At 34.5% G+C, this 15,149-nt stretch overlaps 1 protein-coding gene across 7 annotated transcripts in view; it reads left to right on the forward strand.

The window, feature by feature from the left end:
* The window catches only part of SYNJ1 (synaptojanin 1), an 89,650-nt gene that overhangs the window by 50,061 nt on the left and 24,440 nt on the right, over positions 1-15,149 (forward strand). For all 7 annotated transcript variants that reach the window (XM_008584090.1, XM_008584086.1, XM_008584092.1 and 4 more), the window contains exons 12-20: positions 1,417-1,440; positions 4,639-4,830; positions 6,731-6,815; positions 10,231-10,371; positions 10,661-10,853; positions 11,357-11,515; positions 12,626-12,782; positions 13,390-13,507; positions 13,608-13,823. In XM_008584090.1, the coding sequence (XP_008582312.1) occupies positions 1,417-1,440; positions 4,639-4,830; positions 6,731-6,815; positions 10,231-10,371; positions 10,661-10,853; positions 11,357-11,515; positions 12,626-12,782; positions 13,390-13,507; positions 13,608-13,823 (1,285 nt within the window). The remainder of the gene's footprint in view (positions 1-1,416; positions 1,441-4,638; positions 4,831-6,730; positions 6,816-10,230; positions 10,372-10,660; positions 10,854-11,356; positions 11,516-12,625; positions 12,783-13,389; positions 13,508-13,607; positions 13,824-15,149) is intronic.

A 15,149-nucleotide genomic window follows, 5' to 3' on the forward strand; every position in this document is an offset into this window, starting at 1 on the left:
TTTCAGAATTCCACATGGTGCTCTGAAGGTAGTTAATTACATCCAGCTCCTCAGGGATCTGTAAGTAGGATGGTGGACTGAGACCTACTAGATCTCCTTAAAAAAAAAAAAATCTGATCTTAGCTACTACTTTCAACTTCAGGCTTTTTTTACTGGCTTCCAAAAGTGGAGACTTGATTGATTTGTGTTTTGTCACCTCTTTCCAACTGTGCCTACTTTGATGTGGAGGCATTAATAAGCAACAATTGAAAGTAAGTGGTTGAAGGAAAAAAGAAGCAAAGGACCTAAGTAATTCCTAAACTTGAGCATCAGTTTTCTTTAGTTGCCTGCACATTTTAATATACCTAAAATATTCCTTTAAAAAAAGTACAGTCAGTTCTGCTATAACACTTGATAAGGCTTGTTCTGAGAATGGGAATTTGTTCCAACCCAGTTGATATATTAGGGAACAATTTGAGTATAATGCCAATTTTGTATGAGCTTATGCATGACTTCACTAGCAAGGAACACTAGGTAAATGCAGAAACTGCACCCAGCGGAACCGAGATGGGTAGAAATATATAAAACACACGTACACGTATGCACGCAGCTCAAATATCTTCCCCATCTCAGTTCACCATGTGTGTTATGAGCCATACCCATCCACATCTGGTGTTTCAACTTTCCATCCAATTTCAGGCAACCGTTGTTCCATCATTCACAGTTACTCACAAGCTGCAGCCCTTCTGATACCCATTTCTTCAAGCCAACTTCATATTTTGTTCAAGATGAAGTGCCTTATTTATTGTAGTATTCATGCCTTTCATTTGACCGTTTAACATGTGTAATAATACTGTGCTACTGTTTTTATTGTGTATGGCACCATTGATGTTTTCGAGTGTGGTGCCCTTAACCCCACTTTTCCCATAAGCCTGTGGCTATGGGAATTTGTACAGTTTTGCACAGCATGGTAGTGTTTTTAGAATGTTTATGTCTTGTTATAGCGGAACTGATTGTATTTATCAACTGGTGAGTCCCAGAAAAAATACTAAAAGATGTATATTAGGACAGTATCTTCCACATCTTCAATATCCTCCACACTTAAGTTTTCATACACACACACACACACACACACACACACACACCACCACCACCACCCCCCCCCCAGAAGAGCAGGCCTTCGGCCTTCTGATTGTGAAATGGTGTACATCACTGAGTCATTAGGATTTTCCTTAGATGCAGAGGGTTTGTATCAGTTATTGTCATTTATTCATAATCTTTGGTGTCCCATAGCCATCAGAAAAAATATTGTCATCAAATTGACCTAAAAGAAAAAAGTGAGGCCATCTTAGAATGTTGTGTCATAACACTTTGGGTTTTAACTGTAACTTATTGTTTTACTAATGATTTTTTGTTTTCTTCTTGATGCATCCATAGTTTCTGAACAGACATTACAGTCAGGTACAGTATAGAAAATTAATCTATAAATAAAAGCAGCTTTTTCTTTATATTTTTCTAAAATTGATATTGTCAACAAAGCCATGTAAGTGGAAACTCATTTTGCCTTCAGATTCTAACAAGATAAATTGATATCTTGTTTTAATCTGAGAAAAAAATTTAAAGTTTGAGAAAATTAAGTACTTCATTCAGAAGGAAATATGCAATGTTCTTTGTCTTCCTGTAGCAAGTGCTTAATTCCAATTAAAGAAAATTTGGCTAGGTTAAATTTTATGTTTATATTTCCTAACATTACTCTTAATAGGCTAATGGGAAAAAACCCAGATGTAACTGTTTTAGATTAATTGCAGAGTGCTATCTGTGATACTTATGACTACTCAACAGTTTTTCTCACACATATTTAAGAAGGCATTGTCTCATTTTCTTATATTGTCAATGAAATATTTTCTGTAACTATAGAACTCCACTAAAATATGGTCTGAATTCTTTTGATTTTAAAAAGCACCAAGATTTCTAACAAAGTTAGAATACTTCAGTGTATAAGACCTAAATGTTGTTATTTTTCTTGCCTGTTTATTCATAGGAATCTCATGTCTTCATTCTCTGGACAAGGTTTATGATCTTGTCTTTAAACTTGAATTTGTAGCAAAAGAAACAAAAGCTAACTCATGCCAGAAATATAGCTGAATATGGCATTTTTCTTCCTCTTAAGATTTGTTTTGCTTAGTTATTGTTTGCATGTTTTGAGAGCTATTGATTATTTTTTGAGAAGGGTAGAGGAAGGGAGCACTTGGATATATTTGAGTTATGTAATGAACACCATTTTCTGAAATATGATATTTAAGGATGGACATCTGTTTGAGTATAGACTCATTATTTCTTTAATCACATTAAAGTGTCAACCAGTTAAGAATAAACTAGGGATAATTTTTTTTAACCTTTTTATTCCATTTTAACACTGACTTGACTTTATTAGTTCATACAATGTAGCAACATATTTTTGTTCACACAGTTCATTGTCTTGCTGAATAATTTTAGCTGTGTAATCATTATAGAACTTATATGTTGATACAGAGTGGATTATAGAAGCTGTTTTCACAGTAGTAACAATGGCAGTGACTTCAATGATAAAGACCAGTGATAACCCACGGTTACAGAGAATGATTTTTATCTAGGTAGAGCCAGCTTTCAATTAACCATACCATAGGCCAGAACAAATAATCTGCTTTTATTACCACCCAGACACCTCTATACAATTACTCAAATGAAATAGCAGGAGGGTGAGAAATCTGTATAACTGTTCCTGGGAACAATGGGGATATGCTTATCATCTAAATCAGTAGTTCTTTTCAAGGGTCCACAGGTCAAAACTATTGTTATAATAATAATAAGGTGTTATTTGCCTTTTCCACTTTCATTTCATCAGGAGACTGCTGTATCTTGGTATCATTAAATTATAATAAAATAAGATCATGTCATCAAAGATGAAAGTGGTTTTGATTTCCTTTTCCTCTTACCAGTTAACTCCCAATTAAGTGCAAATTCTGTGTTTTTAGTTTGAGGTCCTGCTAAGGTTTTATCTACCTTAAGTGCAGAGAATTTAACTTAACCAAAATGGAGTATGGTTTAAAAAGGAAAAAGAGGGGCCGGCCCGGTGGCGCACTGGATAGTGCGCCGCTTGGGAAGCGTGGCGGCGCTCCCGCCCGAGGGTTCGGATCCCACATACGCAGAAATAAGGTAGTAAAGGTATTAAAGCACTGACAGTGAACCTAAAGATGGTATTTGAGGAAGGAAGGATTCCTAGGGAGAAGGTTCACTAAAGAATAGCCTACACCATAGGGCATTACGAACAAAGAGGGTTGGCTAAAATCTTGATTATTTTCAGTGGTACAAAGTTTTTCTATTTGAGCTTCAGTAAAAAGTTTTTGTCAATTTATCCTTACGCTGAAGCTGTCCTCCAAAATCTAATGCATCAAAGATCTGGCATCATTAAGGAAGATAATCCTTGAACTCTTAGAAATGCAAGCAGAGCTGGGGAAAAGAAAAAAAAAAAAAGGAAAAAGAAAGGGGGTAGACAGAAAATGTGCAAGAGAGAAATTGAGGATTCACAATGTGTTGAACATTTACTCATTTAACAATTATTTATTGAGCACTTACTGTGTACCAGGCACTCTTTTAGTTATTAGGAATATTGTAGTAAACAAAACAGACCAAAATTTCTGCCCTCATGGAGTTTCCATTCTCATGAGGGGAGGCAGTTACAGGATAAATAAATTTAATACATAGTTTGTAAATGTGATAAGTGCTATAGAGAAAAATAAAGCAGCAAGGGGATAATGTAAGTTTAGGGGCAGGGTGCATTGGTAAATAATGTGGTCAGGGAAGGCATCACTGGAAAGAAAACACCTGAAGGAGGTGAGGGAAGAGTGTTGCAGGCAGTGGAAACACCCAATGCAAAAAGGCCCTGTGGTGGGAGCAGACCAGGCATCTTTTGATAACAGCAGAGAGGCAAGTGGCTGAGCAGAGAGTGAACGAAGGAGGGAGGAGATGAGCACAGAAAAACAAGACCAATTGATTAGGGCCTTGTAGACCATTGCTTAAGGACTTTGACTTCTACTGTGAGCAAAATGGGGAGCATATAGTAGTGGTTTTATTTTCAGACACCTCATTATCTTCCATAATTTGTATTTTTGTCAGAGAACCATTATTCATCAAGTCACCTGCCAGTAGCTAGAATGTTTAACATAAATGTTCTTAAATGTTTTGGGGAGAAATAAAATTTCTGTTTTTACCAGTCTCTTAATGAAAGTTGTATGAAAGCCAATTGCTATATTCCTAATAATGTACAGTTCTTAGGTTTTGCACATTGTAGAATAACGTACCATTTCAGTGAAACAGAACTGTTACTCTGCATGTTTTAGGTTGCTGCAATAATTGTGTAATTCCTTTTTTTTTTTTTTTTTTTTTTTTTTATTATATTTAATGTCATGGTTTTGTTTTTGGTTTTTTTAAGCATATTGTTAATTGTCTCATGCTGGGCTTTTTGTTCAAGGCTGATCTTTTTTTGTGCCTATACATGTATCTTATGTTTGTTTGCACTTGTGATCATTGTGCTTTTCATACATCATATCTCACTGATGAAAATCAATTTTTGTAAATGTTTAAATGCAGCTAAATTATGTCTGTCTTGTTTTTGATTAGCATCTTCTAAAGTACTAAAGAGCATGTGTGAGAATTTCTACAAGTATTCAAAGCCCAAGAAAATTCGAGTATGTGTTGGAACCTGGAATGTGAACGGTGGGAAGCAGTTTCGCAGTATAGCTTTTAAGAATCAGACACTCACTGACTGGCTTCTTGATGCACCCAAGTTAGCTGGTATCCAGGATTTTCAAGGTTGGCTTATTATAATACGGATTTAATTAATACATCCTGACTGTGATTTATTGATCTAGAAAACAAATGTAGCACTTCACAATATGCATTAATTTATGAGAAACTTGGATTTATTAATTTGAAGGCCAACATTTTTATAGATGAGATCTGTGAAAATCTTACCTCTTATTTCTAGACCTTTATTTTCTTTTTCTTTTTAGGTTTTTTTTAATTCTTATTTTGTAGACGTTTATTTTCTACCTTGAAAAAACATAATGGTAAAGTAAAATCTCTTTTTTTGATAGTTGATTCTCAGGAAATAGGGATTCATACATAAATAGATATCTTTGAAGGCAACTAGTTCTATTTTTAATTATTTTAAACTAATATAAACCAAGATTATTTTGTAATTGATAATTTGAGTTCATTTTTCAAACCTAGCATGTCCCACTTTTTAATTCTAGTTCTAATTCAATTTAGTTACTAAGATAAGAAATATCAGGGTGGGTCATGAATAGTCTTAACAAAACGTGATATTTGTTGGCCCTTTATAACTTAACAGTACCAGTTTATTCTTGTAAAACTTGGTTCAGTTTGAGTACTCTGCCACCGAGCTATTAATAGCCAGAATTAAACATTAAGCTGAGGATACTTTCATTAAGATTTTGACTAGAATCATAAATTTAAGGCCTTCCTCTTTTTTAAAATCAACTTTAATTCCTTTTTAAAGTAGTATATAATCACCAAGTATTATATATGATGGTAATGTGTATAGGAAATAGTGTGAGATACAAATATTTCTTACCTGTTTTTAATCAGTCACATCTTAGACCTGGGATTTTCTTCAAACTTTTTATTAAAATGCCCCTTTTCACTTACATTGAACCCAACTTGAAGTTGTAGTAGTAGTAATAAATAATAATAGCTAACACTATTAATCTAAGTATGTTACAAATGATCAGATTTATTATGCCAGTTTTACAGATGAGGAAACTGAGAAACAAGAGTAGTAACCTGCCTGGGTTCCTGCAGCTAGATAGTGGCTAAGGCAGGATTTGACCTCGGGCAGTTTGGATCCAGAGTCCGAGTGCCACACTGCATTTTATAGTTTCTCTAAAGCCTCAGTTTCCTGTCTGTAAATAAAAGGCAAAAATAATCTGTCTTGTAAGGTATTTGCATGGTAATGAAATGAGATGATGCATATATGAGCCTTACACGTAATAAATATATATATATATTTGTTTTCAATATTAGTTCACAGTATTTATAGGCTCTTTCTAGCTATTTGTCATCATTTTTGAATATTTGGAGCACCTGAAATATCCCAGGCTGCTTATCTCAAGCTTATCTCTGTTCTCTTTTAGTACTTGTCAGCTATGCGAGAGCTAATAGATGGGACAGAGTGATGTGTCTTAACCCCTGAACCTATTACTAGTTTTCCCAGATTTCCTACATTTCTTCCACCCAGGAAATAGCAAAAAAATCAAGCTTGTGGTTTTCAAATTTGAATGTGAAAAATTCTTCCCAGCTGTTATCTCTAATTTGATATAGTTTCTCAGGCACTTTATTCTTTGTGCCTTTTCTGAATAATTCCTGTACCTCTCCAATTCTGAATCACTTTAGCCTCTGACAAGTGGCTTGTTTCTCTGCTGTCCATGGTACAAGAGTTCTTTTAAAATGATTTTTGAAAGGATTTAAGGATCTTTAAGAATAACTATCTTAAAGAAGCAAATATTAGGCACCTGAATAGAAAGTGAATTTAAAGTAATTTTATTCCACTCATGAGTTTTTGCCTTTAATGTGAATTTGGTTAAACTCAAAACACAAAAATGGATTTTTATGATATCTGGTGTTATATCGGGTGGGGTTTCCATTTGATTAAAGCTGTATTTAAAAGTATTTCTTGGATGCTTAATTTTAGATAAAAGAAGTAAGCCAACTGATATATTTGCAATTGGATTTGAAGAAATGGTAGAGTTGAATGCTGGAAACATTGTGAATGCAAGGTAAGCTAGCCACATAACACGCTGGAAAATTTTCAAGTTGAGGGACATGGAGGACAGATAACTAAGTAGTTGTTACAAGAATGGATTGAGAGTATATTGAAAGGTACTTTTTAAACTATAAAACAGCAGTTCTCAAACATTTTGGTCTGAGGATCTCTCTACACTTAAAAATATTCAAAATCTCAAAGAACTTTTGTTAGTGTTTATATCTCTTGGTATTTATTATATTAAAAATTGAAATGAATTTTAAAATCAATTCTTTTAACAATAGCAATAAAAAACTCTTTGCATATTAACATAAATAACATATTTTTTTTGAAAAATAACTTCCTAAACAAAAAATTTACTGATAAGGGTGGCATTGTTTTGTAGTTTTGTAAATCTGTTTAATGTTTGGCTTAGGATAGCTGGATTATTACATCTACTTCTGCATCAATCTGTTGCAGTGTATTGTTTTTGTTGAATTATACGAAGAAAAATCACGTAAATATGTAGTTGGAAAAGGAAACATTTTAATAGCCTTCCCACATAATTTCTTCTCTGATACTACACCAAGCCCAACAAATGGTAGTGTCTTAAAGGTTAGTTGCATATGTAATCTGAAATCCTATCAATGTTATACTAAAATTCATTGGTCTTTTACTCTTGCATGATTTTTTAACATTGTGTATTAGTCATTTGGAAAATATTAGTTTACTGAGTTATGTTGATCTTCTAAATTTTGACACATTTTATTATATAGTATCAAAGCATCATATTGATAAACATCACTGATCATCTTATCAGAAAATTCTTTAAGTGTTAGGGAGCTGTAAAGATCATCTTAACAGATACAAGTTTTCTAGAATTCCAGTATTTACACAGAATATTCAAAAGATGTGACCCAAAGGTTAGGCTTTTATAAAATTAATGTTTACTGCTTCATCAAGGACATTCTTAAGTGAAATAGCTTTTTTTTTTACTCTAAGTACATGGCAGTGAGGATTATAATGACAACTAGTATAGTTTGGTGCCTAGATTCAAGTGAGGGCGTCAGCACTTTTACCCATTGTTGCTGTTGCACCATCAGTGCAAATGTCAGCCAACACAGTGAAAAAGGCAAACCATGTCTTAGTAGTATTATGAAAATAGTTTTGACCTCATGAATTTTAGGGACCCCCCCAGGGATGTTCCCAGACCACACTTTGAGAACTGGTGCTCTAAAGCCTTTTTACAAATACAAATTATGAGTGAATCGTAAAGCCTAAGTATTTTATTTTAACAAATTATAATTGTTTTTAAATTTGAGCATTTGCCTATCTTTCGTGACATTTTAAAAGCTTTTCAGAAGAAAATTATGGGCTGAAATAGTATGGTATAGTCATCAGTCTTGCAAATGACAATCATTTTCTTAGCCAAAATGAATGAAAATTCATATCAAGGAATTAGAAAACAAAGCTGACTTCTTATTGTGCTGTTTGAGTATCTTTCCTGAAAATATATATTCAGGCCTTAAAATAGAACATACTCTGTTTCTAGTGCCAAACACATTTGTTTGTCTAAATAGAGTTTGATTAAATTCTTCTTTAATAAAGTGGTGATTATTCGTTCATTTATTTAACCAGTATCTATTGAGCACCTACTCTAGATGCTAAAGATATCTCAATGAATAAAACAGATTTCCTACCTTCACGTGCTTCTCTTCATGGACTTTGTATTCTAGTGAGAAGAGACAGACAGTGAACAGCAACTACAATAAGCAAATTATAGGGCATGTTAGAAATAAAAGTTCAATGGAAAATAAATGGCTAGAGATAAAGGGGATCAGGTCCATGTAGGGTCCTCTATGGGAGAAGTGGCAGTTTTAAATGGAATGATCAGGGTAGGGTTTATTGAGAAGGCAACTTGAGGAGTGACATAAATCCAAGTCATAGTGGTGGGATTATGGTAGGTGGTGAATCATGTTTGGAGGTGGTATGGCATAATGTTAGATAGATCAGATAGATAGATGTGAGGTCATATTCTGGCTTACCATTTGTCATTTGTGTGACCTGGAACAATGAGAAAAAAACTTTGTGCTCCAATGGAGGGTTTTAGGCACACACTATGAAAATTTGTAGATAAAGAGAAAGTACTGAGCATTTATCCTGCCTTTTTTGTATGAACTATATTTCAGAAGAATTCCAACTTAATTACACTTGCCTATGGAAGGCTAACATTACAAAATCAATATTTTACAACCTTTAATGAAATAATGGATCTGAGCAATGATCATCAATAGATGCTAAAACCTTAGAAGAGGGTTAATGGGGAACTTTGGAAGGAGTCCATTAGACTCACCATTTGAACATCTGAGTAACATCACAGAGATAATGTGCCTCCTGCTATAATGCAGTAGGCAGTACATAGCACCTACCCATGAGGTTATTTTTGCCAAAATAAATAAATAAAAGTGAACATAGTTGGGATACCGTAAGGACACATCAGCCAAATCCAGACTGTTGAACATTTTACATGCAAATAGCCTAGTTTCTTAAAAAATAAATGGCATTAAAAATGGGAGGTAGTAGGGAGGACTGAGAGAGTCTATTAAAGATTAAGAGAGATTCAAGAGACATGATAAATAAGTTCAATATGTGGGCTTCGTTTGGACCCTGTTTTAAAGAAACAAAACAACTCTAAGAAGACATTTTTTAGATAACTGGGAAAATTTAAATATGAACTGAGTTTTAGAGGATCTTAAGGAATTGAATCTGAGTAATGGGTATACGGTGGTTTATTTTATGCTAACCTCTTTTTTTGTGTATGTTTAAAATTTTCTACAATAAGTTTTTTAAAAAGACATAATTCAGAAAATTAAGAAAAAAGGGAAAATATATCTAGAAGCACATACTTCTCGATGATCCTAATGAGTACTTAAGGAAAAAGTAAAGTATACAAGCTTGAGATTACTCACCTGGTGAGTACTTTAGTTATTTAATAAGTCACCTTTAGGAGCCGGCCCGGTGGCGCACTGCAATGGTGCGCCGCTTGGGAAGCGCGGTGGCGCTCCCGCCGGGGGTTCGGATCCCACATACAGACCGGTTCCTGCTCACTGGCTGAGTGAGGCACGGGAGCAACACCGAGGGTTGCGATTCCGTTGCCGGTCCTGGTCCGGTACGGGGGCGACACTGAGGGTTGCGATCCGTTGCCGGACACGGAAAAGGACAAAAAAAAAAGTCACCTTTATTTTCTTTGTAAAAGAGTAATAGATTAGATTTTAAAACATGGTGTTCTTTTGGCTAATTTTTTTTTTTAAGGAAACAAAAACAACCTGAATAAAGATTTCAGAGTCCTATGAAATTTGGGAAGATAAAGGTCTAATTGACAATTGTCTTATAAAATAGGCTATTATGAATATCTTTTTAAAGATTCCCTTTTTAATATTTTGTGGTAGTACAACGAATCAGAAGCTCTGGGCTGTGGAACTTCAGAAGACAATCTCCAGAGACAACAAGTATGTGCTGCTGGCTTCTGAACAGTTGGTGGGCGTCTGTCTGTTTGTTTTTATCAGACCACAGCATGCTCCTTTTATCAGGTCAGTAAACATAGCACTCTCCTAAGGCTGCTTCCTACCATTAAATAGGAAAAAGGCCTAGAATGTTTTGTTAACTTCAGAGAAACATTTATCCATAGTTCTTGTTTTAAAATATGTTTTTGATTAAAGAGTCACTAATAGCTTTACTGTACTACTTCATAAGCTTGGCCTCCGAGTACCGTATGCTGTGTAGTTATATGAATATATAATGTATATTTATTCCTAATTTCCTATCCACATGGAGCTATTGAAATTTCAAATTTTCAGTTTAGAATTCTTTGTTTTAAAGGGATGTTGCAGTTGATACTGTGAAGACTGGAATGGGAGGTGCAACTGGAAACAAGGGAGCGGTTGCAATCCGGATGCTTTTCCATACAACCAGCCTTTGTTTCGTCTGTAGCCACTTTGCTGCAGGACAGTCACAAGTAAAAGAAAGAAATGAAGATTATGGAGAAATAGCACGAAAGTTGAGTTTTCCTATGGTAAGTTCTTGCTGCTTGTTCTTGAAGATAAAGCTTTGAAATGTATTTTAATTTACCCCAGATCTTAGACTAGTGTTTTTGAAAATTTGAGATAGTTCTTAGAAAAATAAACAATATTCACCTGAACAGATATTTCATGTGTTATTACTTTTGGGTTAAAGAAACAGGGCATAGGGGGAGGCAAGCATATCTGAGGCAAAGAAGTAGTTGTAAAACATTTTTTAAAATTGATTTTCGGGCCGGCCCGGTGGTGCACTGGAGAGTGCGCCGCTTGGGAGTACGGCGGCGCTCCCGCCGAGGGTTTGGATCCCATCTGGAGACCAGTTCCTGCTCACTGGCTGAGCGCGGTGCGGGCGCAACACTGAGGGTTGCGATCCCGTTGCCAGTCCCCGGTACGGGCGCGACACCGAGGGCTGCGATCCCGTTACCGGTCAGTAAAAAAGACAAAAAGGAATAAAAAAAAAATTGATTTTCTATTTAAAATTCTATCTCATTGCTTCCAGGGAAGGATGCTATTTTCCCATGACTATGTGTTTTGGTGTGGTGATTTCAACTATCGAATCGATCTCCCTAATGAAGAAGTTAAAGAACTCATAAGACAGCAAAATTGGGATTCTCTTATTGCAGGAGATCAACTTATCAATCAGAAAAATGCTGCACAGGTATATACATAATTGAGAATATACTTGCATTGAGAATAAGGGGATTTCTGGTTATGAAACATGCTTTCCTTAATCAGAAATGTGTTTTTTGGTTTTTTTTCTTTTAAATTTCTTAAAGTCTTGGCTGGCCAGTTAACCCAGCTGGTAGAGCACAGATTTATAACGCTAAAGTCAAGGATTCAAATCCCTGTACCACCAGCTGCCAAAAAACAAACAAAAAAATTAAAATAAATTTCTTGGAAACTCTTTATACTTATGAATATATATCTCTAGGCAAACAAATATAGAATAACTTTCCTTTAAAAAAAAAAGTCTATAATAATTCCCAAGAAGAAAAATATGTTTCTATAAGATTCATTTTCAAATTGAAGGATATTCTTTTTATTTATTTTTTTGGTAATAATTTAGAATGTTAGTATTCAGAGTTAGAGTTTTTTGGATTTAAGATCCTGTCGTGATCTACTTTTTTTTTCTTTTGCTTCTTATGTCATCTGCCTTTTTCAAACATTTCTTGGGGCTGGCTGGTTAGCTCAGTTGATTAGAGCATGGTGCTGATAACACCAAGGTTCAGGGTTCAATCCCTGTGCAGGCCAGCTATCAAAAAAAACAAACAACAAAAAAGAAACTTAATAACACTTGTGACAACAAAATTTGGAAGAATTTATTTTTAAAAAAATTTGTTTTTTAAGTAGAGGTAATTGGAGTCCACTTGGTACCGTGCTTAGAAATCATCAGACTTGAATTCTAACTCCTTCAGCACTGCTTTACCTTTTCAGGCCTCAGCTCCTCATTTGAGAATAAGAAGTTAGCCTATTCGATTTCCAAAATCCTGTACAGTTACTAAGTGTCTTGTACAGCTCAAAGGTCAAGGGAATTCCCTTATACATGTTTTTGTAGTTTGTTTAATTGAAAGTCAAACAAGTGGTATGAAAAAGGCCACATCTTAGATTTTTTTTTTTAAAGCTTTGTTCCATTCAGTGTTCGTCACATGCACACAAATTTCATCTGAAAATGTCCAGCACATAATAGACATTTAATGAATGGCTGCCTGAATGAAAACAGAACTTTTTCGCGTTTTGGAATAACTTACTTTGTATGTGTTTATTTTAGATTTTTAGAGGATTTTTAGAGGGCAAAGTAACTTTTGCTCCGACGTATAAATATGATTTGTTTTCTGATGACTATGATACCAGTGAAAAATGCCGTACCCCTGCATGGACAGACCGTGTACTCTGGAGAAGAAGGAAGTGGACTTTTGATAGATCAGGTTGGGAAATGGATTTTTTTATAAAAATGAATTAATGCAAATTTTATAAGGAAAAAGGGAATGATATAAATATCAAATAAGAGGGGAGCTAATTTTTTGAACAAAGGTTATCTAGAATAAAGTAAATAAAATTTAAATATGAGAGATTTAAAAAGATTCTGAGATCTGTTTATAGTAATTTAATTTTTCAGTCTATTTTCTTTTCAGTTACATAATTTCATATTAAAGAGAAGCAAGGAAAAATTTTTATGAAATTTTCAATTGAATGCTAATTCAGGTTTTTAACTTGAATTACCAAAGTGATTTGCACATACTTTGAAGTGCCACTTGTCTTCTGAAATATTTATGAAACACTATTTGGTCATAGGCCTTTAAATGATCTCAGAAGTAAAGCCATATCTTAGTTTTTATTAAGTAAAGAATAAAATTATAACTTTACCAAAAACCTTTCTAACTTAAAGGTGTATAGCCTTTTTGCCTATTAACAAGTGTATCTGGCATTCCAGCCTCAAACAACCAAAGCTAATGAAAGAAAGGAGATGCCTCTTTGTTCCACATGATCTGTTGTAGTCATATGGCTTTTCTTGTGTTTTTATTTTGCCTGCAGCTGAAGATTTAGATCTTCTAAATGCCAGTTTTCAAAATGAAAGCAAAATCCTTTACACGTGGACTCCTGGCACATTGCTGCACTATGGAAGAGCTGAGCTGAAGACTTCTGACCATAGGTTTAAACAGTCTCAGTATTTCTAATGGTGCCTGAAAGCTGTTTGAAATACATCCTTTTTTAAACATTTCTAACACATCTGTTTTCCTTTATGCCTTAAGGCCTGTTGTTGCCCTGATTGACATAGATATATTTGAAGTTGAAGCTGAAGAGAGGCAAAACATTTATAAAGAAGTAATTGCAGTTCAGGGTCCACCAGATGGTACGGTATTGGTCTCAATCAAAAGTTCTTTACCAGAAAATAATTTTTTCGATGATGCTTTGATTGATGAGCTTCTGCAGCAGTTTGCAAATTTTGGTGAAGTTATACTCATAAGGTGAGTAAAATATTTATTATCCAAAAGCAACTCATGACTCATAATCAGTAGTTTCTATATTAGAAGACACCTTGTTTAGTGTTTGAATAGTTTATGAGTATTTCTTTTTAAAAACAAAAAAATCATACTGTAGATGTTATTCAAAGAGCTCATTGGTTTTGAAACTGAATTTTCTACTTAGAAAGTTTAAATTGAATAGTGAAACTTCATATGAACAATTGAACACAAAAATATGTGCAAGTTTAGATATTACCTCTTGAGATTCCTATATGTTAGACATATAACAAAGCCTTGTAACAAAATGAAGCTGTGATTGCCATTTTAATTTTTTAAGGAGAGATAAGAGTAAAGTGGAATGACTTTTCCCCCTTCAGAGTAAGAAATTTGGTGTTTTAAGTAATTTTAAGTATGTTTAATTTCTAACCAACAGAGATGCGATGAATGGGCAGGAGTCATCATTCCAGTTTTGGTTTCCCTTACTGACTTAACCATCTGCCTTTTGCAGAACCAGATGTCTCTTTCCTTGTTTTAAAAATGTTCTCCTCCAAGTGTACAGCAGTTTTGAGAGATTGACACGTGTGTGTGTGTGCGTGTTTGAATTCCACAGGGAAAAGAGGTACTTAATAGTATCTTAATTGCTTTCTGTGGTGTTCTGTGCTTATTTGGGTATGTCTTAAAGATATTTGGTGGGCAAATCTCTATAACAGGTGTTGTGGAAAAACAGAGGAGAAATTGAAGATGTGTCTTCTGCTTATAATCTAGTTGAGTGTAATGGCTTCTCCAGATCCTAAACAGCATTGTCCACAGAATTAAGAGGATATAGTTTCTGTAGAGTGAAAATCATGTTAAGACACCTCAAGTCCTTTCAGAGAGTAAATGAGCAAATGGAGAAGAAATTGTATTTAGAGACTTCCCTCAAATCTTTTCATAAAGATCTACCCCAAAGCTTTAAATGAAACAAAACAAAAAATTTCCATAATCTTAAGGCTCTAAGTACATAGTGAAATCTCCAAGTTTACAGATGACAGTAAGCTTTGCCAAGTATAAAAATGCCAAACCACCAGAAGCATAATGTGGACTGTGTGAGTGGGCAGCAAAGTAGCACACAAGTATCTTCATGAACAAATGTAAAATACTTCACTGAGCTAGAAAGAATCCAGATTTTATAAGAGATGAAAGGCCTTGATACAGGAAAGGGACCTGTCTGTCTTTATTGTCCAGTATCTAAAGAACTTGGTGTAAATTGGAGCAAAAAGCTTTCCCCAAAATGCTTCTCATCATTAGCAAAAGTATTAGTTAAGAAAATAGGGCATTACCCTAATATTA

The sequence above is a fragment of the Galeopterus variegatus genome, unplaced genomic scaffold (genome assembly GCF_000696425.1).
Source record: "Galeopterus variegatus unplaced genomic scaffold, G_variegatus-3.0.2 Scaffold3144, whole genome shotgun sequence".
In the NCBI taxonomy this organism is placed as follows: domain Eukaryota; kingdom Metazoa; phylum Chordata; class Mammalia; order Dermoptera; family Cynocephalidae; genus Galeopterus; species Galeopterus variegatus.